The sequence below is a fragment of the Camelus bactrianus genome, chromosome 21 (assembly GCF_048773025.1).
Source record: "Camelus bactrianus isolate YW-2024 breed Bactrian camel chromosome 21, ASM4877302v1, whole genome shotgun sequence".
In the NCBI taxonomy this organism is placed as follows: Eukaryota; Metazoa; Chordata; class Mammalia; order Artiodactyla; family Camelidae; genus Camelus; species Camelus bactrianus.
In genome coordinates this window covers 7,351,391-7,377,023 of record NC_133559.1, presented here as the reverse complement: position 1 = coordinate 7,377,023, position 25,633 = coordinate 7,351,391, and the positions used below count along the sequence as shown (strand labels likewise).

Sequence of the window (25,633 nt, the reverse complement as noted above, 5' to 3'; positions counted from 1 at the left end):
CTGCATTCCCACTCAGGGTCTTAGAGGTTGCTGCTCTTTCTGCTGAAATGCTCTTTGCCAGTCCCTCCCAGGCTTGCCTTCTCTTTATCTGATCTCAGCTCAAACACCACCTCCCTAGGGAAACCTCCCCTGACTCCTGGACTTAAGTCACCCCCAGTCACTCTCTCCCATATGACTTTAATTCCTTGCATCTACCTACCAGTCTGCTATTCCTCTGGTTATTTTATTCATTTGTTTACTGTGTAACTCCTTGCACTTAGAATATAAGTGCCGTGGGAGCTGGGATACTACCATCTACTGCTCTATTTTGTACCTTGACCAGTGCCTGACACAAAGCAAAGCCCCATGCATGTTTCCTGAATGGTGGGTACCTCTTGGCTTTGTGGCAGTACAGTAATCATTGCATTTGCTGAGCAATGTACTATGTGCCTATGTTAATTATCTTGCATAACCCATTTCATTTCAACTGGTACAATGACCATGCTGGAGGGCAGAGTATTATACCCAGTTTACAGATGAGGAAACTGAGTTTCACATAAATTAAATATCATGCCCAAGGTCCCACAGCTACCAAAGCAGAGGAGCTCAAATCCAAACCCAGTCTGTCTGACCCCCCAGTCTGTGCTCTTTCCACTCAGCTGTGCTGCCCCCTTTATGGTCTAATTCAAAGGACATCTGTAGCTGACTCTCCAATTACCACCAATGATTCTATCTCTCTCCTAAATTCAGAACCCACACCCCACAGGATGTCCAGCAGATTGTCCTATGTTCCCCTCCCTCCACACATTCAGTATGTTTATAACCCAACTCTTTCCCTTTCCCACAAAATTCAGCTCTCCTTTGAGAAGTCTTACTCTCCGTTAGTGCTACTACTATTAATTACTCAGGCATCCAGAGCATCTCAAAATTCTAGTGATTTTTTTGATCTTCAAATAAAGCCCAAATGCCTAAACATGGTTTTGAATACTTGCCAAGATTCAACCTCTGCCTAGCTTACCTGCATACTTCTCTCTTCCTCACTCTAGACACAGGCTGTTTTTCCATTCCTCCAACTTGCCACAGTCCTACCCCAAAACCTTTGCACATGCCATCCCTTCTGCCACAGACAGCATCTAGCCCTTTCTCATCCCTTGGGTAATTTTATTTATCCTTCAGAACTTAGCATGTCACTTGTTCAAGGATGCCTTCCGAGATCTCCAGTCTTGTTCTTCTTTGAGACACTTACCATAATTGCAATTAAGTTGTTGATGTGTAACAATTCATGAAGTGTCTGACTCTCTCCCAGAGACTGGGTCTGTCTCATTCAATGCTGCATCCCCAGTGAGTTACATGTAGGAGGTTCTCAGTACGTCTTTGCTCTTCTCTCACATCCAATGAGTTTGCTTTGCAGACTCCACCTTATCATGTCTCATGTCTGTTTCCCCAAAGAATGTAAGCTCCGAGGGCAGGGATTTTTCATTTTATTCACTCCTGTTTCCCTAGCACCCAAGTATTCATTAAATGAATATACCCGCAACTCCCTTTCCATTCCTAATGCCCCAGCCCTACACATCTCAGCAGAACACCAGATATGACGCCCCACTAGGCTTGCAGATGCCAATGGACTCTCCCAGGGAGCTGAAATGCTGAACAGACCAGCACAGGAAGCAACAGAACTTATCTCAGTGACCATGACTTGAGTTTCCTCCCTGGGGGACTTGGAGTCTGTGCAACATTGTGAGACTGTCTCATCATGTTTTCTTCTAATTAAAGCTCTTTATAACATATGGAATTCAGGATCTTCCAAGTGGCTGCATTTGTGGGTTTCTTGGGTAAGGGCTAGAGGCGGGTAGCCCGCGGGAGCATGTGGCGCCTGATCACGTGACTTCTTGAGAAGCATCAGAGGAAGGCAGAGGTGGGTAAGGCATGGACTTTGGAGACATGCCAAGGAACTCTACTTACTAGCTGTATATCCTTGGGCAGAGACTTCTTTTCCCGCTTGTAAAACAGGGATAAAAATGTTGCAGTGTTGTTGGGGGAGGAGGGTGGGTAGAAATATTTGCAGGATACCTTGACTCAGGAAGTGCTCAATAAATGGGAATTCTTTTTTTTTTTTTTAACTGATATAGAGTTGAGTTAGAATACTGTTAGTTTCAGGTGTACAGTGAAGTGATTCAGTTACATTTTTTTCAGATTATTTTCCACTGTAGGTTATTATAAGATATTGAATATAGTTCAACAAAGGGGAATTCTTACCACAGCCTTTTATGCTCCCAACTTGCACATACAGACAGAGGTGACATATAGCTATTATCTCCCCAAAGGAGATAAACGGCCTCAGGAGGACCAGGAACACATCTCAATCGTCTTTAAATAACCCAGAGCCCAACTTAGGCAAAGAAGGCCTTTATCAACAGCCACTGATGACTTAAATGAGTAGCCCAGCCCCACGGTGCAGGCGACTCCCAACAAAGGCTAACTCATTTTAGTCCGAGTGGGAGAAGAAAGTGGCAATCTGGCCAGCTGCACAACTGCAGACTTGGCTCGGGAGAAACCATTAGGACCTAACACAGGCTAATACCTGCCCTTGGCAGGGGCAAGCCGGCTCCGAGTCTCTGGAACCTCAGCCAGCTTTGTCCTTTGTGATAGTGCCACCTAGCGAGACCCCGGAGGCACTGCCGCCTACTCCCGGTAATGCCAGGACCACTGCGACAAGGTGTCAGCCAGTTAGACTTGGGACTGGGAATGTGGTCCGCCCGAGCCTGTCACCTTCCATCTTATTGCCAGGCTTAGACTAGTACGCACTCTTCCATGCCCTGCAGAGGAAACCCGTGCCGTACCTCCCCCATCCTCGTCCAGACCCAAGGGGTCCGATAAGCAGGAAGGCTCAGCTATCCACTACGCGCCATACATAATTGGCCAGCTATCACTTCGTGGTCTCCTCGCATCGAATCCGTGGGAGCAGGCATAATAGTACTCCATCCATCAGAGTCATTGTACAGATGAGGAAGCTGAGGGAAGGTGGTTAACCCAAGGTCACAGAACACCTCGGCAGGGCCTGGACGATAACCCAAGCCTCCTGCAACTGGGTTCTCGGCTCCTTCCCCAATCACACGCCCCTCAGTGTGTCCCCAAGTGGACAGAGGCTCGGGGGCCCCGAGCCAAGGAACAGCGTGAGGGCGCAGGATAAAGACAGTACAGCCGCGACCGCTGCTGTCCCTTTCTTCTCTGCCCACAGAGCCCCAGGCACGTTCACCCCGGATCTAGGCGGGGGAAGAGGGGCCCAGAGCAGGAAACAGGGTCCCGTGCGGGCAGCCCCTCGGAGCACGCGGCGCCTGATCACGTGAGAGGGGAGCGCCGGCGAGTGCCGTCGCGCGCGCGCACGCACGCCGTACGTAGACACGCACCGAGGCGCTGAACACCGCGAGCCCGAAGCCTCAGGTCACATGTGGAGGGTGGCCGTGGAGAACTAGGGGGCGGGAAGGAGAGAGGTGTCACGTGAAGGAGGCCAGAGCCGCGAGGTCACGTGAGGGGGGACGGAGGCGGGGCCGCCGAGGAGGAGGAGGAGGAGGAGGAGGAGGGGCGCGTGGCTTCCGGCGGCTGGGGGGGGGCCGGCGAGCGGAGGGGGGGGGGCCCTGTCCCGGAGGTGGCGGCGGCGCCATCTTGGCGAAGGGGGGATCAGGAAGTGCGGACCGCGGCGGCGGCGGCGGCGGCGGCGGCGGAGCCCGGAGCGGAGGCCGGAGGCTCCCGGCCCGCCGGCCCCGGAGCGGAGCGGAGCGGAGGATGCAGCAGCCGCAGCCGCAGGGGCAGCAGCAGCCGGGGCCGGGGCAGCAGCTGGGGGGCCAGGGGGCGGCGCCGGGGGCCGGGGGCGGCCCGGGGGGTGGCCCGGGGCCGGGGCCCTGCCTGAGGCGGGAGCTGAAGCTGCTCGAGTCCATCTTCCACCGCGGCCACGAGCGCTTCCGCATTGCCAGCGCCTGCCTGGACGAGCTGAGCTGCGAGTTCCTGCTGGCTGGGGCCGGAGGGGCCGGGGCGGGGGCCGCGCCCGGACCGCATCTCCCCACACGGGGGTCAGTGCCAGGGGATCCCGTCCGTATCCACTGCAACATCACGGTGAGGACCCCGTCGCGTGCGCGTCTCTGGGGGCCTCTTGTCAGGGACTCAGGATCACCCCACACAGCTTTTTGCTCTCGAAAGACCTAGGAGGCCAAATCCCCTCTCAGGGTTTGACCCCTTTTCTCCAGGTTACACTTGTTTCTGTTGCTTGAGGTTCTGCTGTGCACCCAGAATCTCTACCCTTCATAGTGAGGGACCTCCCGACATATGGCGCCTCGATTACCCCTTTCCACTAACCCACCTACAGCTCAGGGTTCATGATTTTGGCTACTTCACGACTTTATCTTGCCACCTAGGAATGCCCCTTTCTTCCACTTTCATCGCAGGGTTCCAGGCCTCTGCACTGGCCTCAGCTGGAAGGACCTGGCTTGGAACTCTGCAGGTTTCAGTGATGCCCCCGTCTCTCAGTACCTTTGATTTAGGACGTTGCCACCTGTGGGATCCCCACCCAGGCCTGCCTCATTCAGCCTTTCTTTGCTCTCAGTTTTACCCAGTGATAAGTTTGCAGTTCACTGACTTCTTCCTCTCCTTTGGATTCTCTTTTACTCTGTTGTAACCTCCAACTCTCCTCCTTTTGCCTCAACTGGTAGCTGCCACTCCCCTCCTGTTCCCTATGGATATCTCCAGTTGCCCGGGGTTGTTGCCTTTCCTGATAATGATGGTGATGTGTGAGGGCTATTTCATTTATTCTGAGAAGTAACAGCTCCTTTTCTCCCCAGTGAACATCTTTCTGTCCTAGGCATGCTAGACCAGGAGACACCTTACATGTCTCCTGCCTAGTTTACCCTCAAACATCCTGTGAAGAGGGTTGGCCTCTGATACTCTGGGAATGCCTGATAGTGCGTGGTATATAGTACTTACAGTGGTTTATACCACCTGGTGTGGTAGTGTTCTCCCTGCTGGGAGCCTTGGTTAGGGAGTCAGGGGACAGTACTTTATCCAGGCAGGCAGACTGCAAATGGGAGTGGTGGGGGTTGGGGACTGACTTGTGAATTGTGTGGCACTTGGAGACCTGGATTCAGTTTACATGGTTCTTGTTTTTTATCCTTTTCTTCCATCAAACGAGGTCAAGGTTTGTTGAGGCAAGCCTGAGCTTGGGTTGGATGGTGCCTCACCAGAACTCATGTGTCCCATTTTTTCTCTCTCCTTCCATTTCCCTCTTCCACCTTTTTTCCTATTAAAAAGTTAAGATTAGAAGGACAAGGTGTGGTTTAGTCAGCTGAAAACAAGCATCTTTGATCATTTGTTTTCCTCTGGCGTCAAGGATGAGAGCCATGGCAGAGCTAAGACCCCCCAGTAGACAAGGATGAGGTTTCCTTGGCACATGTGGAAACTTCAGGAGTTAATTTTATACCTGAATTATGCTTCCATTTCCTTAAGAGTAGGTTTCCCCCCTTCCAGCTGCCCTCCCAGTTGCCAGAGGCCATCTACTGTCTTTGTCCCTAGAAGGAAGTTAGTTGAGAAGGTTCTCAGTCAGACTCCCTTTGGCCCCTATAAAGGAGACTTGGCCTGAACTGGCCCCCTTGGTTTGGGCAGAGGGGGCGTCTGGTCAGGCTGCATTTGGCACTGTGGCTCAGGAATGCTGGGAATGTTAGCAGCGTAGGCTTCTTTCTCCCAGCCTGCCATGTGGAGCCCCGCAGCCTACGCCTGGACTGAGAGGGTGGCAGGTTCCCAAGGGAGAGGAAGGCAGAACTGGCCTTAGAGGGGTTCTGTTGGGAGTCAGCTGGGAAGATCCCTCTTGCTACCCTTTTGCTTTTAGGTCTGAGACATAATGAAGTTTTTAATCCCTCCTTCCTCAGCTAAAATGAAAGTAATCTGCAGTCTCTGCTTTTTTCACGTCAGTGTGATTGTAATGAGGTGATCCCTTCCTCAACTGACTATGGAGTTTCGGAAACAGAAGGGTTGGAGGACTGATGGGTGTGGGAGAGCTCCAAGTCTGGAACTTGTATAGGCAGCGCGGTGGCTAGGAAGCCTCCCTCACTGTTAGCGGAGTTTGGCTGGGCTGCCTTTCTCTGATGTTTACTCTTAAGGAAAGAAAGAAAAGGGACCAGGCTTCTTGGAAAGGGTCTTCTCAAGGACTTTTTCTCCTGGTCTGGGATTTGTTGGTAAGCTGCTGCTTGGTTAGGTACGGACCTGCTGAGCTGGACTTTAATGTGTGTGTGTTGGGGCAGGGGCAGGGGGAGAGCAGGGGGATGAGAAGTGGGGAGTGGAAGGCAGGCAGAATCTAGCTTTCCCCAGAGTCTCCCATCTTGACTGCTCTCCTTGCTCTTTTCCCCTCAGGAGTCGTACCCTGCTGTGCCCCCCATCTGGTCAGTGGAGTCCGATGACCCTAACTTGGCTGCTGTCCTGGAGAGGCTGGTGGACATAAAGAAAGGGAATACTCTGGTGAGGGGGCCAGGGCGTTGGGGTGGGGGTGCACTTCCTTCCTGTGGGACCAATATCATGAAGATACCCTGTGAAAGGTGTGTCTGGGGAGGGGATAGTGCAGTTGCCTAAACATTGGGGTCAGATGTCTGAGGGGAGGGAGTTGCTTCCTAAAGCCAGAAGGGGAGCCCTGCACCAGTCCCAGGGTTAATCCAGTAAACTCCCCACAGCCACAGGGTCTGTGAGTTTTAGAGAACTAGGTACCAATTTGAGGTCTGAGCTGAGAGCTCACGCATGTACCTGTCCAGACTGGGGTGAGGAAGGAGTATTTGATGTTACTGTGGTCCCCTACCCCCAGCTATTGCAGCATCTGAAGAGGATCATCTCCGACCTGTGTAAACTCTATAACCTCCCTCAGCATCCAGATGTAGAGATGCTGGATCAACCCTTGCCAGCAGAGCAGGTGAGCCACTGAGGAGCGCTGGGCCCTGTGGTACAGTTGCGTCACAGACAGCACTCGATAAATATGTGTTAATTGAGATGAACCTGCAGTAGTTTCTCTCCAGCTCTACCTACTCCAAACACAAACACGTATCGGGACCCTTGGCCTCTTCTCCAGGTGGGAACTGAGCTAAATGGGCATTAGTAGCTTCACTTCTTCTATCAAAACTCACTTTTACGGGCAGTATCATCCCTCATGTTGGGTTGGGGACGTGGATTTTTACCATAAGCAGCGTTTACCATTTAGGCAGCAGTTGGTGATCATTGAGGACCAAAGGCCACTCGTTAAGAACCAAGAATGCAGTATCAGTCTAGAGATGACTTAGTAAAGGAGGGGTCCTTGGGGAAATTAGAACTGGGATTTGTGAGTTAGGTGACAGAAACAGCCATTGTGCTGCTTTTTTATTGGGCATATAGTAGGAGAAGAATGGGCCAGTAGTGACGTCATGCCCTGGGCTGTTGCTTCCGCGCAGTTCTAGCTGTGGGGGAGGCTGGTGGCATTATGGGCAGGCACGCAGCTTCCAGCCCTGGAGACTGGGGAATAGGCATAGACTGTGTTCTAGGAAGCCACTGGGGTCTGATCTCCATCTTTCCCCTCCGCACTGCAGTGCACACAGGAGGATGTGTCTTCGGAAGATGAAGATGAAGAGATGCCTGAGGTAGGCTTCCACCCGAGGCAACACTGGTAGGAGGCTTTCAGTCAGCACTGTTGAGCACCCGCTATGTACAGAGGTCCAGTCTAGAAGTGGGGGGAGAAAATACCCAAGAAATAAAGACAAATTTACTGACCTGGAGGAACAGCAGTGCAGTAGAGGAGACAGGGCACCGCCATCCAACCTCTGAATGCAGTTAAATGCAAACCTGTTTACACTAGCAGGAAGTTTACCTCAGATGGCTTTGTAATCAGACCTCAGTTTGTATCCCCTACCTCCTGGCTGTCTTAATTGGGGAATTTTACGTACTCTAAGCTGCAGTTTCCTTATTTATAAAATGGGACTATAGTATCTATCACATAAGGTCTCTAAGATTAAATGAGGCATTGCGTGTAAAATGTTTCATTCTGTATATGATAAGTGCTAAATAACTTATATTTTCTAAAAACAGATACTTTTGTAGACTGCAACAATGTTTAAGAACTTGAATGTCAGCCAGATAGAATTTGATTCACATCTTAGCTCTGTTAAGAGTTGTATGACTTTGGGCATAATTAACCTCACTAGACCTCAGCGTTCTCATATATGAAATGGGGGTAATGATAGAATAATGGCATGGTGGTTGTACGAATTAAATGAGCTAGTGTGTATTGCATCTAATACAGTTCCTGACATGTAATTAAATGTTCAGTAGATGTCAGCGACTAATGTAATAGGCTAGTATTACCACATCCTGCCAGAGCGAGATCACTCTCATTGCTTTGTTTCTCTGCACTGAATTAACAGCCCAGGTTCTGTAACTTCATTAGGGTCTTAAGATGCACATAGGGCCAGGGAGATACATGGAATGTTCGGCTCTCAGACAGTGGACAGCCCTCGAAAGTCTGACAGAGGGGCTGAATCCTGGATATGGGCCCCTTTCCCATGCAGTGAGCTGCTTCCTCACTTAGAGCAGGGCAAACAGTGGCTGATTGTGTTCTTGCCCTCTGCTGTCTGCCTTTCTGGACCTCTTTCTTCAGTTCCATCTTGGCAGTGGGTGCCTCTGCATACCTGGTTCATGCCCTGCACTTGGAGGGCAGATTTCTGATCCAAGTTTCTCCTTTAGACCTGGAGTCCTGGGAACTCCTGGGTACAAAAGTCACCTGATGAAACATGAGCTTTGAGTCACAGTGTCAGGCCAAAGTCATTCTAGGAATTAAGGAAGAGTTTCTGCTGCCAAGGGAGAGCTTTAGGGATGGTTGGAGCAGGGTCAGTCTGGGGAACAAGAGAGCTGAGTGTCTCCTTGCTTTCCCTAGGCCTTTGCAGAGCTCTGCTGCTTGACAGCTGAATAAGAGGAGAGATTTGCCTCATTCTTTAGGTTGTACAGGGAGTGGGGCTGGGAATTCTCCAGCAGTTAGAAGGGTACTGAACTCATTAGCCTGCTAGATTGTTCCTTAACTTGTGGCTCTGGGCCAGACAAGACTGGGAAGGCGGTGGCCCCTCTCCCCAACTTGTGTTTTTTTTTTCTTCCTTTGTCCCTCTCCCACCCTACACCGCCCCCAGGACACAGAAGACCTAGATCACTATGAGATGAAAGAGGAAGAGCCAGCTGAGGGCAAGAAATCTGAAGATGATGGCATCGGAAAAGAAAACTTGGCTATACTAGAAAAAATTAAAAAGAACCAGAGGCAAGATTACTTAAATGTACGTGCCCTCTAGGGAGAAGCTGGGTCAAGAGGTTGGTGGGGACAGGCTGGGAAGGTGGTAGGCTACTGAGGATCAGTCTGAGGAGGCAGAATTCTTTTGGGTGGATTATGGGTGTGCCTCATCCTTGCATAAACCCTGGGCATCCTGCCAGACTGCCCCTAAGGCCTAGTGTGGTGTCTCCAAGCACAGGACCGTGAGGTGTCCTATCCTCCCTCCCTCCCTTACAGGGTGCGGTGTCTGGCTCGGTGCAGGCTACTGACCGGCTGATGAAGGAGCTCAGGGATATATACCGATCACAGAGTTTCAAAGGCGGTGAGTTTGCCTCAGAGAGGGCCCTGAACAGGAGCCTCTCGTAAAGGGCGTGATGGTGGCCGTGGACCCCAAGAGGTTTGGGGTACAAGGGTGCTTATGAGCTTTTCTTAGGCCAAGGATGGGACTCCTCATGCCAGTGGTTTAGATTGGATGCATGTCCATTTGGGGTGAACTTGGAGCATTTGACTTTTCTGAAAACACTTACTTTCTTCCCTCCTTCCAGGAAACTATGCAGTCGAACTCGTGAACGACAGTCTGTATGATTGGAATGTCAAACTCCTCAAGTGAGTGGGGACTCCGGGGCTGGGAAGGAAGCTGAGGAGTGTGCGGGGAGCCACCGTGGTGGGCATCTCTGGGGCCGTCCCGGGAGCGGGCACTCGTGAGGCTCCTGAGCTGGACCCAGGTCTGAGCACACACTCGTTGCTTCCTAGAGTTGACCAGGACAGCGCTTTGCACAACGATCTCCAGATCCTCAAAGAGAAAGAAGGAGCCGACTTCATTCTACTTAACTTTTCTTTTAAAGTAAGGCCTTCCTTTCCAGTCCCTCCTTCCTTGGCCTGGGCTTCCTTCTCCACCTTACAGTCCTCCAAGGGCACTGGCCTCCCCTCCCTGATTGTTGCCTGTCTCTCTCTCAGGATAACTTTCCCTTTGACCCACCGTTTGTCAGGGTTGTGTCTCCAGTCCTCTCTGGAGGGTGAGTGGCTCAGCAAGGGCAGAGGGTGAGGAAGGGCGGGGAGCTTCTGCCAGGCACAGCTGTGACTAACCTTTCTTCTGCAGGTATGTTCTGGGTGGAGGTGCCATCTGCATGGAACTTCTCACCAAGCAGGTGAGCCTGTCTCTTGCTCTTGGCTGGACTGGCCTGGGCAGGGCTAGGCTGAGCTTTACCCCACACACACCCCTGTGGGTTGGGTGATGGGCATAAGATGGCCCTTCTGTGCTCTTGGGCAGGGGCCCTTCTATAGATGCATCTGTTCTCCGGAGAACAAGCATAAAGCATCTCTGGAAATTCTACTGACGTGTTTGCTTTCTCCCCACTGTTACTCAGGGCTGGAGCAGTGCCTACTCTATAGAGTCAGTGATCATGCAGATCAGTGCCACACTGGTGAAGGGAAAAGCACGAGTGCAGTTTGGAGCCAACAAAGTAAGGAGCCTGGGGCTGGTAGGACTGGCTGGAGCCAAATATAGTTTGGGTCACTAGCAGGCCAAGGCTGCCTTGTTTGGGACTGAGAGGATAAAACCTCTGGGCTGGCAGCATTAGATGAGTGGGCCTGGACGCCCACAGTCAGAGAGGAGCAGGGCCTTGGCCTGAGGGGCATCCTAAGCCTTTGGGGAAGGGGTAGGTCTGGAGGGGAAGCCCAGGGGCTGTGCCCCAAGGGGGCCTCCCTGGTGGAGGGTATTTAGTGTGTCTGCAGAGCACAGTGCTGGGAGCTAGGACTCCTGAGTGGCAGCAAGGCCATAGTCGGCCGTGGATTGATTTGGTGGCTTCCTCTCTCCAGTCTCAATACAGTCTGACAAGAGCACAGCAGTCCTACAAGTCCTTGGTGCAGATCCACGAAAAAAACGGTGAGAATGGAGCCAGGACTCGAGATTTGGACACTAGCCAAGCCTGAGGTTTTCACCCCAAACAGCAAGAACCCCTTTTGGTTTCTGAACCTTTACCGCTAACATGGACTTGACCCTGTTCTCCAAAGAAGTCAGTAAGGTGGAGGCTAAAGTCTACCACCCCGCCTTCTGTAAAGCACCAGCAGGCACAGCACATGTGGACTTGGTGCTGCCCCTCGTCCCCACCGACCTCTGAGAAAGCTCATCTCACTCTGCTTTCATCTCAGGTTGGGCGCATCACTCTCCCTTTCCTTATAATCTCCAGGTAGGCAGACTCTCACCTTCCCACCTACCTTTTCTTGCTGCACTGGGAAGCCCTTCCTAGGATCTTTTCACCTTTGACCCTGGAGACGGCTTCAGTGACTGGGGCTGGGAGGGCAGACATCAGCCTCCACCACCCTGCTGACGGTTTTCTTCGGTTTCTTTGCAGGCTGGTACACACCCCCGAAGGAAGATGGCTAACCCTGGAGCATCGTCCCCTTCCTCCTTCCCCAGGCACCACTGGACCAATTACCTTTGAATGCTGTATTTGGATCTCACGCTGCCTCTGTGGTTCCCTCCCTCATTTTTCCTGGACGTGATAGCTCTGCCTATTGCAGGACAATGATGGCTATTCTAAACGCTAAGGAAAAAAAAACCAACAAAAAAAAACACAGAACTGTTTCAAGTACTCAAGACTGACTTACAGACCAACCAACCACCTGGCTGGAACCCTTGCTAGCAGGCATTCTTATAAAAGAAACTTTCAAGCCTCCTTATATTGCTGGAAATTCAGCTGTGCTCCAGACTAGAGCCTCCTTACCTATGCTATGGATTTTTAATTTATTTTCTCTTATTTCATGTACACTGCTTTTTTTGGTTACAGTGTATGATGGATGTGTATGAAAAAAAAATGTATCTTTGGGAAAACAATTACAGTTTGTTAATTTGAAGATGCTGGTCTTGACTCATCTTTATTTTTATTCCCATATCCCACCCCTCCCCATCCCTGAACTGTTTGAGCGGTGGGGGAGGAGTGCCAAGACCACCGTGGCTTTGGTAGAGAAGAGAGGCTGCCGCTCACTGCTAAAGCCAGAGGAAGGTGGGGCTGGAGCCCACGCCTGGCTCACCCCCAGCTTTCTCTCGAAGGCCTCTGGAGTGACGAGCGCTCGCACCCCTTGGAATGCAGAGCCTGGCCTGCTGCACCACAGTGTGGCAGGCTGAAATGATGACCTTAATTCTTAGGACTACTTTTCTAGTCACAGATGTTTTCAAATTTCTAAGAAAAATGAAGGAGGCTTAAGCAGCTGCTTCACAGAATTGCTTTGAAATGAACTGAGCAGGGACTGGGGCGTGTGCGTGGTCTTTCTGGTCTTGGCAACATGCTGAGTAGCTGCCCCTGCCGAGTTCACGGCTCCCCTCCCTGCTGGGAAGCAGCTTCCAGCGAGTACTGAAGGGTGACGGCTGCTAGCTCCAGCTCCTGTCTCTTCCTGCACTTCATCTTGTCAGAGAAGCCAGGCAGAGCTCTGAGGTGAGCTATTCGGCTTGGGGACTGAGGATTCTTTCAAGTCACTCCCTTAAGGTGGGTCCTACTGGACACGGATAGCTTCAAAGTGGCTGTTCCACACACCTGCATCCTCACCCGACTCTGGGAACGGCTGCAGGGAGAGCAGGGTGGGGGTCTGCTGAGCGTGGAGCTGTTGGTGCCCCGTCCACCTGTTTAATGGAAGTGCAGGTGTGACACGTGGCACATGGTGCCTACCTCTCCTGGTCACAGATCAGCTTGCTTTGGGGCTGAGACAGCTTCTGAGGACCAACTCTGCCTACAGGCTGGATGGTGACAAATGCCAGGGATGGTGAAGTGAAGACACTGTCTTAGCCCAGATTTACGACAGCCGTCTGGGAACCTGGAGAATGCCGGAGTTGTGTAATGCTTTGACACAGCAGTTTTAACACTGGCCATTTCCCCTCTTTTCTTTCAAGAGAGCTTAGTGTCTTGCTGCTTCAGGTGGATGCAGAGTTCACCAGTTCCCCTCAACGCTGCTCTGACTCTGCACCCGCCCCATACAGGGCGTTGATTTATACTGAGGCTGAAGTAAAGAGGGGCCCCCAGAGGAAAACTCAGGTCACAGAGCTGAAATCTGGTTTTCAAGGCCTCTGTGGCTTCTGAACTTACCACCAGCCCTGGCTGGAACACAGATTGTTTTTAGTAATGTGTACTGTGAGCCGTCCTCTGTATAACGTATTTTGTGATGTATTTTTCTCATCTACCAAAGGATGAAACAAATAAAATTAAACAGTTTGATCTAATCAAATTATGTAAAGAACTGTCCACCTGATGTAAGGGAAGCACCGGCTCCAGTGGGCTGTGTGCCACCAACTCTTGAGAATCCACTCTTCTGGCCACACCTCACTCCCTTTTATGACCTCAGGTTAGGCTTCTAATGACGTTACACAGCTTTAAAAAAAGAATCAAGAGACATCATCCTGAATCAATGTTCTCGCCACCAAGAAAGCGAGGAGAAATGAAACAAAAACTTTTACCCTTTGCACGCGTGCCCATCTACATCCCAGGCGGGGTTCGCACAGCGCACAGTCGGTGCTGAGCACGGCGCAGGGCACCCAGCAGCTTCCCAGTCTCACTGCATCAGGTTCAGAGGGCAGAGCTGGGGAGGGGCGGCTGGACCCTAGAGGAATCAATCGCCCCACACTCATGAAGCATGCCAACATTTATTCACCAAGGTGACAGCTCAACATTTAAATGTTCCCTACCTGATTCTACAACGCAACACCGGGAAAATTAAGCAGTGGGCCCTCCATTCTCCAGAACCTGTTAGGACAACTTATATTATGCTCTGTGGGTACCAAGAAGAGACAGGAAAGAACACAATGGCTACCTCAGACCTCCAGGCTTCCCACGTTTGGTTCAAATGTTCACGATGAGCTAGCTGGGGGACTGAAGACATGGGACAAATTGAGAGGTGAGCTGGGGGTAAAGGTAAATGGGAATCCAGTCAATCCTGGCTCCAAGTGTGGTCTTTTTTCACCCCCAAGGCCTCAAGAGTGAAAAGGCAGGCAGAAGCCAGACAGGACAATGGAACATGCTGACTGCAGCCTTGTTATTTAAACTCTTCAAACTTCAGGATGTGTGACTGGAAGAGAAAGAAAATCTGAGTGGGAAGGAAGGCCCGCCCCCAGCCAGTCCACCCAACCCCTTGGGCAACTTCAGTTTGTTTCCTTGAAGGGACTGACAGGTGAGCACGTGATATCCAGGCCGAGACCCGGGCTGGTGGCTGAGACCCTCAGGGGGTGGGAGGGAAAACAGAAGATACAGGAGATAACAGGGCAGTTACCTCCAAATTCAAAGCACCAGTGATTTTCCCTTTGAGGATGCGATGGATAACCTTGTATGAACTCAAAACATCTGCAAAACAAAACAGAAAAAGAGAACCTTGGTGGCCCTGGGTCAGGCAGCAGGAGCAAGGGAGGGAGGTGAGAGGCCAGGGCTGTGGGAAGGTGCTCTGGCTACAGACCAGCTCCTGCGGACAGGTCTCTGCTCGTTAGTGCTCGCTCTCCAGTGCCGGATAACGAGATAACAAATGCTGACAGGGAGGAGAGGGGGAGGGCAAAGTAAGGGTGTGTAAACGGAGGCATTATTGTTGTTTAAATAATTATGGGGGTCTGGGATTTTATGTTCCCTAATAGAAAATGCTGGGGACAGAAAACCCTGTTCACTCAACTCTGCTCTGAGAGTTTTGGCTGGAGACATGGAGGTTAAAAAGCAGAGCCTTTTACCATGACCTGTGAGCATTCCTACCTGCTGGGACAGGGCAGGGGCAGGGCACTGGCCAGACACTCACTTTTCTATAAGGACATCTGCCTTTACTCAGCTCCCACCATCCTCACAAACTCTAAGACTGCTTGGATGTCTGAAACTGGCTCACATCAAGGGTCAGACCTCAGTTCCATCCCAGCTATGCCATTATCTTGCTATGAAATGTGAGGAAGTCCCTTTCACTTTGCTGAGCCTTACTGTCCTCATCTATAAAGGCAGGAAAACTGTACACCTATCTGCCTGGCCTCAGGGCTGGCTCAAAGCCACACAAGAGCTGAGCACCCCCGTATCTGGGCTGCACACTGTGACAGGCTGGGTGGGGCTGCTCTTTGGGGCAGGGGGCTCTTACTCTAGGCCAGGCTCCAACAGCCAAGCAGTCAGGTTCAGCCTACAGGAAGCTCCCAAGCCCTGTCCGCTGGCCTGTTACTCCCCAGGCTGGGTGGCAGGGGCCCTCTTCATGCAATGACCCAAGACGACCTCTGGGTGGTGCCCCCTGATCACTGGGCACAAGCCCATCAGCCTAACAGGGAGGCTTGGCCCTGCACTTTGGGGAGGTGCTTTTCCATCTTACTCTGCATGTGTTTTCACCTCCACTTTTCCTCCTGACCCCCACCCCCCACCAAAGCACTCTTTCCTCTTTTCACATTTCATCTAACCCTAGTCTTGAGAAGGGACACAGCAAAGAAGAGGCCTTGCCATTTCAAGGTTGCAGAAACTGAGGCCCCGAAAGTGTCTGGATCTAAGTAATGGACACCTCACACCACTATAAGCTCAAAATGGTTTAAAGACTTACACATAGATGATACCATAAAGCTCCTAGAAGAGCACACAGGTAAAACATTCTCTGACATAAATCACAGCAATAGTTCTTAGGTCAGTCCTCCAAGGCAAAAGAAATAAAAGCAAATATAAACAAATGAGACTTAATTAAACTTAAAAGCTTTTGCACAACAAAGAAAACCATACACCAAATGAAAGACAACCTACAGACTGGGAGAAAATTTGCAAACAATGCAACTGACAGGGGTTAATTTTCAAAATATGCAAACAGCTCATATAGCTCAGTATCAAAAAAACAAACAACCCAATCAAAAAAAGGGCAGAAGATCTAAATAGACATTTCTCCAAAGAAGATATCCAGATGGCCAACAGGCACATAAAAAGATGCTCAACATTGCTAATTATTACAAAAATGCAAATCAAAACTGCAATGAGGTATTACCTTACATAGGTCAGAATGGCCACCATCAGAAAGTCTACAAATAACAAATGCTGGAGAGGATGTGGAGGAAAGGGAACCCTCCTACCCTGCTGGTGGGAATGTAAACTGGTGCAGCCACACTTAAGTGTGGAGGTTCCTTAAAAAACTAAATATAGAGTTACCATATGATCCAGCAATCCCATTCCTGGGCATATATCTAGAAAAGACAAAAACTCCTAACTTGAAAAGATACACGCACCCTAATGTTCACAGCAGCACTATTTACAATAGCCAAGGCAGGGAAGCAACCTAAGGGTCAACTGACAGATGAATGGATAAAGAAGATTTGGTATATATACACAATGAAATATTAGCTATAAAAAGAATGGAATATTGCCATTTGCAGCAATATGGATGGACCTAGAGATTATCATACTGAGTTGTCAGACAGAAGACGACAAATATCACTTATATGTGGAATCTAAAAAATAGTACAAATGAAATTTACAAAACAGAAACAGACTCACACACATAAAACAAAGTATGGTTACCAAAAGGTAAAGGAGGGAGAGAGGGATAAATTAGGACTATGGGATTAACAGATACAGATACTATATATAAAATAAACAATAAGGACCTACTGGATAATACGGGGAACTACAGTCAATACCTTGTTAACAACATATAATGGAAAAGAACCTGAAAAACTATATATATGTATAACTGCATCACTTTGCTGTACACCTAAAACTAACACAACACTGTAATTCAACTATACTTCAATTAAAAATACAGAAAAAAATAAAGTAACAGACAGCGTATCAGGAGAAGACCCCGAGTCCAGTGCTCTAACCTCTATCACTGGTCTTCAAATTTCAGATTTCTTCTACAACAGACTCTTTCTCCAAAGACATCTTAAGCAAAACTCAGTGTACGGGAAACAGATGGAAGCTGAGCGGCTCCGGCAGGAGCAAGGGTGGGAGGCCTGCCCTCCTCTCACCCCGGCAAGAGAACTCAGCCTTTGGGCAGCACGGGCAGCACCTGAGGTCTCTTTTAGGATCTTGGGGCTCACAGAGACCAGGTGTGAAAACCAATACTTAAGGAGCAGCTTTGCAAGGGGCAGATGCTGAAAACTGGGCAAAATCAAAAGAACAGAGGCTGGATGAAGGGCAGGCATCCTGAGGGCCTCCGCTGCCCTCCCCCAAGCCATTCTCGCTGAAGTTTTGGAGGCGGCCTCGCGTTTCCCAGCCCCAGGTCCTCAAGAGGAGGGTGGAGGGTGGAGGGTGTCTTACTTTTCTCCAGCATGAATGGCTGAGTCAGAGGGGGAATGGTCCAGAAGCTGTCACTATCCAGGCTGCGCAGGGACTGTACCGGGACGGTGGTGGAACGGCCAAAGTCGATGAACATGACCACAGCCCAGGAGTCCACTCGGTCCAGCACCCAGCACCTGGCCAGAGGGAAGAAGATGGGGGTTGTTCCGGCTGCTGCCACACACAGCAGGCCTCACAGACAGGGCTTGAAGGTCTGGGCCAGGAGGAGCAGGAGTTTCCTTTGCTTCCCCACCTTGAGGTAGGAGAGCCCGGGCCTCTCCTATACCCTCCAGCTCCGCCCGGACACACACCTGTTCCAGGCCCGGCCGTAATCGCCCAGGTGGTACTCGGCCAGGCAGCGGGTCCCGCGCCGCACGGCTGAATCGTGCAGGTAGGGCTGCTGCTCCTCAGCCTCGGCCAGGGCGCTGAACAGCGCCTGCATGTTCTGGTGCAGGGTCTGCAGACGGTACAGACGCAACAGGCCTCACCGCGGGCCTCGCATCACACATCTGTCTCTGCAGACGTCACCTGTTACCTCCGCACCACCGATCGGCCCCAGGTGAGCCGACGGTATGAGGTGGGAGAGAGAACAAGACTGAAACCAGGGATCGGATTTGGGCCACTCTGGATGTCCGCGGCTGATGGGATGGTCCCCCGGCACCAGGCTCGCCCCAGGAGGGCTCTTTGAGAAGGCCCCGGAGCTCAGGAGGGCCCCCAACAAGCCCGTACCTCAGTGACGACCATGGCCCAGAAGAAGGGGGTCTGAGGGACAATACTGGTCACCAGCAGCCCCACCTCCCCGCTGATGTTGTGGACGGTGGCTAGCCAGCCCAGGTCTCGGAAGCATTCCCTCAGGAGCAGCACCAAGAAGGACCCTCTGTGGGAAGAGCAGGGCACAAAGGAGAGGAGTGAGTGCAGGAGCGATTCGACCCACCCCTGTCCTGGAGGACACTGGGCAGGCCACGGGCAGGAGAGGCACCCTGACAGGAGGGCTGTGACCCCGCCCGGGGTGGGGACAAGTGCCCGAGTAATCATAACGCGGAGCAAAGGAAGCGCCGTGTTATGGAAAGTCTGAGAAGGAGGAGCAGCGGAGGGAAACAAAAACACACCAGGAAACTGCAGAGAGACAGGCAAAAGCCCTGATCTGGCACCCCTGACATTAAGAATGGTGTCCGCTGTTAAAGCAGAAGGTGTGGTGGACACGCCAATCTCACGGCATCCAGGGTGGGGGAGTCACAGGCCTTCACTGTAAAGAAATGGAAATGGATTTTCTTAACTCACTGTGGGTCACAGCTTCAGAGCCTGGTTCTGATGCAGGAGTTCCTGAAAGCTCTGTCCCCTGCCCCAGCACCATCCCTGTCCCTGCCCTGTCGGGACTGAGTGATGTTGCAGTCTCTCCACACCTCCGCTCACCTCATTTCCATGGGAACTGCAAAGAAGCTCATCCTCGGTTTCTCTGTCTCCCGGGGGTCACCAGAAGCTTTAGGAGTGAGCTGCGTACAAGCTGGAAAGCAGAAGAGTCCTGGAGGCACCAGGCTTGTCTTCCGAGGACCCACCTCCTGCCCCCCAAATGCCCCAGCCCCCCACCTCAGAGGCAGAGATGGGCAGTGAAGCTACATCCTTCAAGGTCTCAGCCTCTAGATCCTCAGCTGGGTGGGGAGGGTTTGCTGGGTGATATTGTTTAATCAACAAAGCATCCGAGAGGGATAAAAAGGGGTATTTCCCACATGGAAGGGTCAACGTGGGACAAAGCCGGAAGGGAGGCTGGGAGGAGCAAGTCAGGAGCTGCAAAGACACGTCCCAGGAAGAGACGGCAGCTCAGGATCTCACCAGGGGCTCTGGCAAGTCCTTGACCAGAGGACTTCTCCAAAACCTAGGGAGGAAAAGAAAAGGTATCACTCAGGCGCGGCAGCGTTCACTTCATTGGTTTGTATGCTGAATCTCTCCAGCAGATCTGGAGACACAGCATCAACAGCCCCTGCGCTGACATGGGCTTCAGCTGACTTCGAGACTCCCTGCCACTGTCTCCTTTCTCGCTGGGATCCTGAATCAACCAAAGACAAGACATTCAGAAACAGGAAGCGGGGGGTGCTGCCAGGGGTGCTCATCAGGCCTGACGGTCACAGAAGCCCCCGGGTCTGCTGGGGGTGGGGTGGGCGGTGGGCGGAGGAAGAGGTGGGAATGGTCACCCTGGCAGCAGGGCTGGATGGAGACAGAGACTGCAACCCTGCAGCCCCCAGCCCATGCTGGAGTCCCTCTCTCCACTGTTACCACCTGCAAAGCCCCCGGCCCTGGTGACACCCATGGATCTGCCACTCGGCTGCGTCCCTGCCTCCCCAACTCCCCGGCCAGAGAACACACAGTCCCGCCGCAAGCCCCTCATGAGTTTACTTGCCCTCTCCAAACGGACCACACGGCACCGTCTCCTAGCTCCAGACCTAGCACACTTCCCACCCTACAGGCGCCCACCTGGCCAACTTGCCTCTTCATCAGGAGAAAACTGGAGGCAACTGGATGGGAGGCCCCTCATCCTCTCACCACCCAAACCGCCACCGCCACCCCCACCCCGACCCACCCTGTGTCGCCCACCCTGCCAGCCCTCTGTACCTGCTCCGCAGGCTCTGGGTCCCCTTCCACACCTGACATTTCATCTTCAACTCCTTCCAACCAGGCCTGCCTGAAATGGCTCTGCACGGGCTGAGCAGTGGCCTTGGCCTTCCTGAATCCTCCGTGTCCTCTGTCCTGAATTCACTGGCAGCATCCCACCCACCCCCTCTTCTCGGTAACATTTCTTCTTTTGGCTTCCCTGACACGGCACACGTCTGGTCTTCCTTCTCTTTCACTGGCTGGCCCTTTCAGCTCAACCAATAAATGCTGGCACACTCCAGGACCTGGTCCTCCCCTCCATCTACCTCCTCTCCAAGGTCATCTCCAGTTCCACGGTGTTCAGTATCAGCAACAGGCCACAGACTCCCAACCCCAGCTCTCCAGCCCTGTGACTGCGGAATTCAACTCCAACGTGGAGACGCTTGCCTGGCAGGCCAACCAGGAGGTACACAAACTCAGTGTGTCTAAAACAGAACCCCCTACAAGCTGCTTCACCCCAGCTTGTTCAATTTTAGTAAACTGCATCATTATCTACCTAGTGTCCCAAGCCAGATTCACCTCTCCCTCAGCTCCCTACAACAAACTCATCAGCCAGTCAAGCCGTCTCTTCTTCCAAAATACACCCAAACCCATGGACTCCTTTCTCCATATCCACCATCACAATACTTTTACCAGGACCATAGCAACAGCATCCAAAGAGCTCCCTGCTGCCACACTGGCCCCCACAATCCAATCACCACCCAGCACACAACACAATCCCTTACAAACAAAAATCAAATCACATCACTCCCTGATTAAAACCATCCAACACCCTCTCATTCTGCTTACAAATAAAACCCAAAGTCTCCACTAGGGCTCACCAAGGCCGCCATGATCTACCGTCCGTCCCATTGACCCCTTTTCCCCGCAAGTCACACCCTGAGGCATTTGTAGGTGCCCCCTCTGCCTGGAATGTTCTTCTTCTGGTCTTCCCACGTTTGGCTCACGTGTCATCCAGATCTCGGCTTAGATGTCACTTCCCCACAGAGGTCTCCCTAAGAACTGTCTAAGGAAGTGACCCCTCACTCCATCACATCACCTTATTTTAATTCTCTGCCTGGTACTTACTATCTGGCATTTTCTGATTTATTGGTTCACTGTATGTGGGTTTCCACTGCAATTTAAGCATCATGAGAATATGAAACACATCTGCCTTCTGACGACCACCTTCACTGCCAAGGTAACCCCAGGGCCTAGAACAGTGCCTGATCCACACTGAGCTCTCAGTAAATATGCGTAAAAGAAAGATGGTGTGAGGGAAGGGGAGGGAGAAGTGAGCTGGGGCAAATTCTTAATTCTCGAAGCCTTGGTTTCCTCTTCAATACCGTGAATCACACCCAGTGTGAGGGTTGAGTTGGGCTAGTACCTAATCTGGTCGGGACATGATGTGAAATAGATGCTTAGTAAACGGAAGCAGTATGAGCGAGTGCTTAAAAGAGCAGGTTCTGGAGTCAGACTGTCTGGGCTCTGATCCTGGTTCCAGAACCGACTGGCTCCTTCCCTCTGGCCTAGTGACTTGGTGTCCTCCTCCGCAGGATGGGAGAGCAGCCGCACCTACTGCTGTGATTAAGCAGGTTCACACAGTGAAGCGATCAGAACAGAGCCCGCACAGTGAGCTCCCCATAGAGGCTCACTGTCCTCCCATGTCCACCCACGAGGCCCAAATCAAATCTCCAGGCTAAACCATCCTGCCGCTGCTGTTTACCTACAATGAAGCAATGGGACAGTGCCAAAAACTGGCCTCTAGCCAAGCATGGAGGTGCCTTTTTATTTAGAACCTCCTAAGACAGTTCTAAACACCAGTCCCAAGGACCAATGATCAGTAGTGGTTTCAAGCTAAAAATTATTATTAATACAGAAACATTTAAAACCGTTCTGGGTCTAAGTATTATTCCCTAATGATTTCAGAGATAAATATAACAAGCCTGTTTCGACAGTTTGTGGAATTAAGTTTCAGAGGAAAATCTATACAATTATCATCCAATCACCACAGCAGGCACGTCACCCAGAAACAAACCTCAAATTTCAGGATGTGTCTGCAGCACATGAGTGGCCACCTGGAAGCTACAGAGATCAAGGCAGCCTCCCGGTAGCCGCCAAGCCAGACGGTTTTAATTAAGTTCTATTGTTGCCACAAGCACAGTCAGTCTGTGCCCAGATCGATCAACAGCTGCTAATGGTCTCTTTACTTTGTTCTGGGATGTTCCCACCAGCTGGGCAACACTTGTAAGAGGCGGCTTGCTCCTGAATTATGCTGGTGAGTCCGAGCAGGGGGAGAAGAGACACAGGGCATGCAAAGGTCAGTGGTCAGAAGGCTTTTCGGGGTGGCAAGGAGGGTCCCACCTGGTTCCCCTACACACCAGGAGAAGCTTTCAAATCAGAATCAGGGGATGGGGGGCACAGGCCTCCTGTGACACTCAAAATAGTGGCGGCCTCCCTGCCTGCAGCCTTCAAGACTGCTCACCGCCACACCCTGCTCACCCCGGGTCATCACTTTGAAGGCCCCTGAATCCACCCAGAGCCGCCAGAAGGGCATGTCCTGGTGGAAATCTAACATTCACAGCTTTAGCCCTGACTGCCTCCCCGTCATCCAGGAACATACCTGGCACTTCTATGTGCTGAGCACAGAGTGACAAAGGTGACAGACACAAACCTTGTTCTTAGGGAGCCACACTGAGTCCCTTCACAAAAATTCACAAAACGTGGACATTCTATACACTGTCACCACGAAGCTTGCACTCTGGTGGGGGCAGCAGACAGTGAGCATACAAAGAGGTCTGAGGACAGTGACCACAAGGGCAAAGAAGAAACACAACGCGAGGAGAGGGGACAAGAGTGCAGGGGTGGGGAGGGGGTGACAGGTGAGCAGAGGCCTGAATGAAGTGAGAAGGGACACCTGGCCAGCAGGTCCAGAGGCCCTAAGGTGAGGATGTGCTTGGCATGTCCGGGGAACGGCACCCGGGCTGGTGTGGCGAGACACTTGCATCTCTTTCCTGGACCACCTGAGACGGGCCTTCCTGCTTCTACTCTGGCCCCTGGCGTCTATTCCACAGGGTCCCTTTAAAACTTAAATCCAGGTGAATGGATGAACTAACAGCGGCACATCCACACAACAAAATACCCCTCAGCAATAAAAAAGAACTGCTGATGGTGCGACCACATGGATGAACCTCAGTAACATTCTGCTGAGTGAAAGCCAGACACAAAGAAGCGTGTGTGGCACGATTCCATTTACATAAAACTCTGGAAAAGATAACTCTCATCTAAAGTGACAGAAAGCAGATCAGTGGTTGCCTGGGACCGCGAAGAGGGGAGTACTGACTGACTTGGGAAAGGGCACAAGCGATCCCTTTGGGTGACTGAAGTGATCTATACTGGCCTGAGACAGCGGCTACACGGCTGCCTACATTTGTCAAAATTCATCAAACTGTACACCTAAAAGGGGTTCATTTTATTTTATGTAATACTTCAATTATACTTCAATAATTGATTTTTTTAATGTAAATTGGTTAAATCTGGTTACATTGCTCTCTGCTCAACCCCGCCAGTGTTCTCATTATTACGTGACTATGTAAATACCGATTGCTGCTGAATCAAGTTATGTATTATGAAAATTTTTTAAAGTTTCAATATTAAAAAAATGTATGCATTATGGTTACTTTTGTCCTTATACGACTTTTTCCAGGAATTAACTACTCCCTTTTCCCCCCTCTGTTTACTTGGATTTCCTTAAATTTCTGGCTAAGTTTTCCCACACCCTCCAATGGCTCTTTATATAACACCTCTCCAGTCAATTTTACACTTTTCTTTGCGCAGACGTCACCCTGGAGTCTCACACCATCCTGCTCTGGCTGGACTGATGCACAGTGAGTGTTCAACCCCTCTGTCAGCATCGGGGAAGTCTCCAGTCCCCCTCCTGGCTGGATCTCCTGCTCCCAGGTCCCATTTTTTCGCTTACTGCTTCATTTTATTATCCCTCCACAGCTTTCTGAGAACAGGAACGTGGAACATATATTTTTTGAGGCCCTACATTCTGAGTAAGTCCCTATTGTACCCTCGTTCTAGAGTAATTTAATTAAGAAAAGATTTGGGGTTGGACATTATCTTCCTGCAAAATTCAGTGACAGCATCCAACCCTATACCCTTCAATGTGGATTCTCTTTCTGAAGCACTATCCAGTAGTCTACAATAGTTCTATAATGTGTCTTGGTGTAGGTTTTTATTTTCCCATTCATCATCCTGGGTACTCACTGGTTGTCATATCCTTAGAAACGTTCTCCTCCATGTTGCACTGAACTCTCCCTACACGTGTGTGCACACCACTAAAGCTGATCCTCTAATTTCACCTTGCTCTCTTCTCTAAAACAATTCTACTATGAAATATTTCTATTGATATAAATCCTCTCCCCCTAAAACTAAGATAAAATTTAACAAAGATGTCAAAAACAACCATTTCAGGATTCTGGAAATTGAGCAGAAACATACAGCAAATTGCAGGTGTCTATTAAAAACAAGACAAACTTCAGGCTCCTGGATGAGAAGACTATGAGACAGGTGTTTCAGCCTGGAGCTTCGCCCACTCCCACTCCCAGCCCCTTTGGCTGATACGTCTACCAGGGTGGGCAAAGCTGTGAAAACCAGTAGCTTCAGAGGTGGCTGATTTTATAGGAATCTTGAAACATCAGGAAGAAAGAACATGGTAAGAAAAAATATGGGTAAATACCATAGGCTTTCCTTCTCCAGAGTTTTCTAAATTATGTTTGACAGTTGAAACAGAAATTGTAACTGTCCAATATGGTTCTAAATGAATGCAGAGGAAATATTTAAGAAAATTATATTATAAACAAGGGAGGGTAAAGGGAAATAAGGTTTCTGTACTTAAGCTGGTGAAGTCAACGGGCACAGACTATGATAAGCTATGTATATATAATACCTAGAGCAACCACTTTAAAAGGCATACAAAGAGGTACACTTAAAGACACAACATACAAATAAAAAATGAATTCTAAAAACAATCAAGTAAACTATAGGAAAAGAGAAAAAACAGAATAGCACTAAAAACCTATATTAGGAAACAAAAAAAGGTTATAAATGGGGCTCCATGAAAAAAAAAGTTACAAATGAATGACCTCAGCTTTGACCCTAAGGGGAAAAAGAAAGAAAAGCTAATCAAACCCAAAGAAAACAGAATAAAGTAATTAAGAGCAGAAATCAACAAAATTGAGAACAGAAAAAAAAAGAGAAAAATCAATAAAACAAATAACTGATTCTTTGAAAGGATCAACAAAATTAATAAACATCCAGCAAGACTAACAAAGAAAAAGACACAAATGACCAACATCAGGAACAAAATGGGACATCACTACAGACCCTACAGTTGTCAAGGGATAACAAGGTACAACTAAGAACAACTCTACTGACAGATACAAACACAGATGTCAAACACAAAGTG

General features: G+C 50.4%; 2 protein-coding genes across 2 annotated transcripts in view; one reads left to right on the top strand and one right to left on the bottom strand.

Moving 5' to 3' along the window:
- The first annotated feature begins 3,653 nt into the window (after nt 1-3,653).
- UBE2Q1 (ubiquitin conjugating enzyme E2 Q1) lies at nt 3,654-12,142 on the top strand. Its single transcript, XM_010953979.2, has 13 exons — nt 3,654-4,089; nt 6,373-6,477; nt 6,815-6,919; nt 7,566-7,616; nt 9,153-9,293; nt 9,524-9,608; nt 9,832-9,892; nt 10,040-10,130; nt 10,244-10,302; nt 10,386-10,434; nt 10,654-10,749; nt 11,105-11,171; nt 11,641-12,142. The coding sequence occupies exons 1-13, from the start codon at nt 3,763-3,765 to the stop codon at nt 11,670-11,672; spliced, it is 1,269 nt and encodes a 422-aa protein (XP_010952281.2). The 5' UTR covers nt 3,654-3,762; the 3' UTR covers nt 11,673-12,142.
- Nucleotides 12,143-12,150: 8 nt separating this feature from the next.
- Nucleotides 12,151-25,633, bottom strand: part of TDRD10 (tudor domain containing 10) — a 43,103-nt gene continuing 29,620 nt past the window's right edge. Inside the window, exons 8-15 of the mRNA XM_045515973.2 lie at nt 19,366-19,408; nt 18,949-19,039; nt 18,265-18,412; nt 17,847-17,992; nt 17,518-17,672; nt 14,543-14,613; nt 13,962-14,341; nt 12,151-13,876 (exon numbers count right to left, since the gene is read on the bottom strand). Coding sequence (XP_045371929.2) covers nt 14,309-14,341; nt 14,543-14,613; nt 17,518-17,672; nt 17,847-17,992; nt 18,265-18,412; nt 18,949-19,039; nt 19,366-19,408 — 687 coding nt within the window. The 3' untranslated portion in view covers nt 12,151-13,876; nt 13,962-14,308. The remainder of the gene's footprint in view (nt 13,877-13,961; nt 14,342-14,542; nt 14,614-17,517; nt 17,673-17,846; nt 17,993-18,264; nt 18,413-18,948; nt 19,040-19,365; nt 19,409-25,633) is intronic.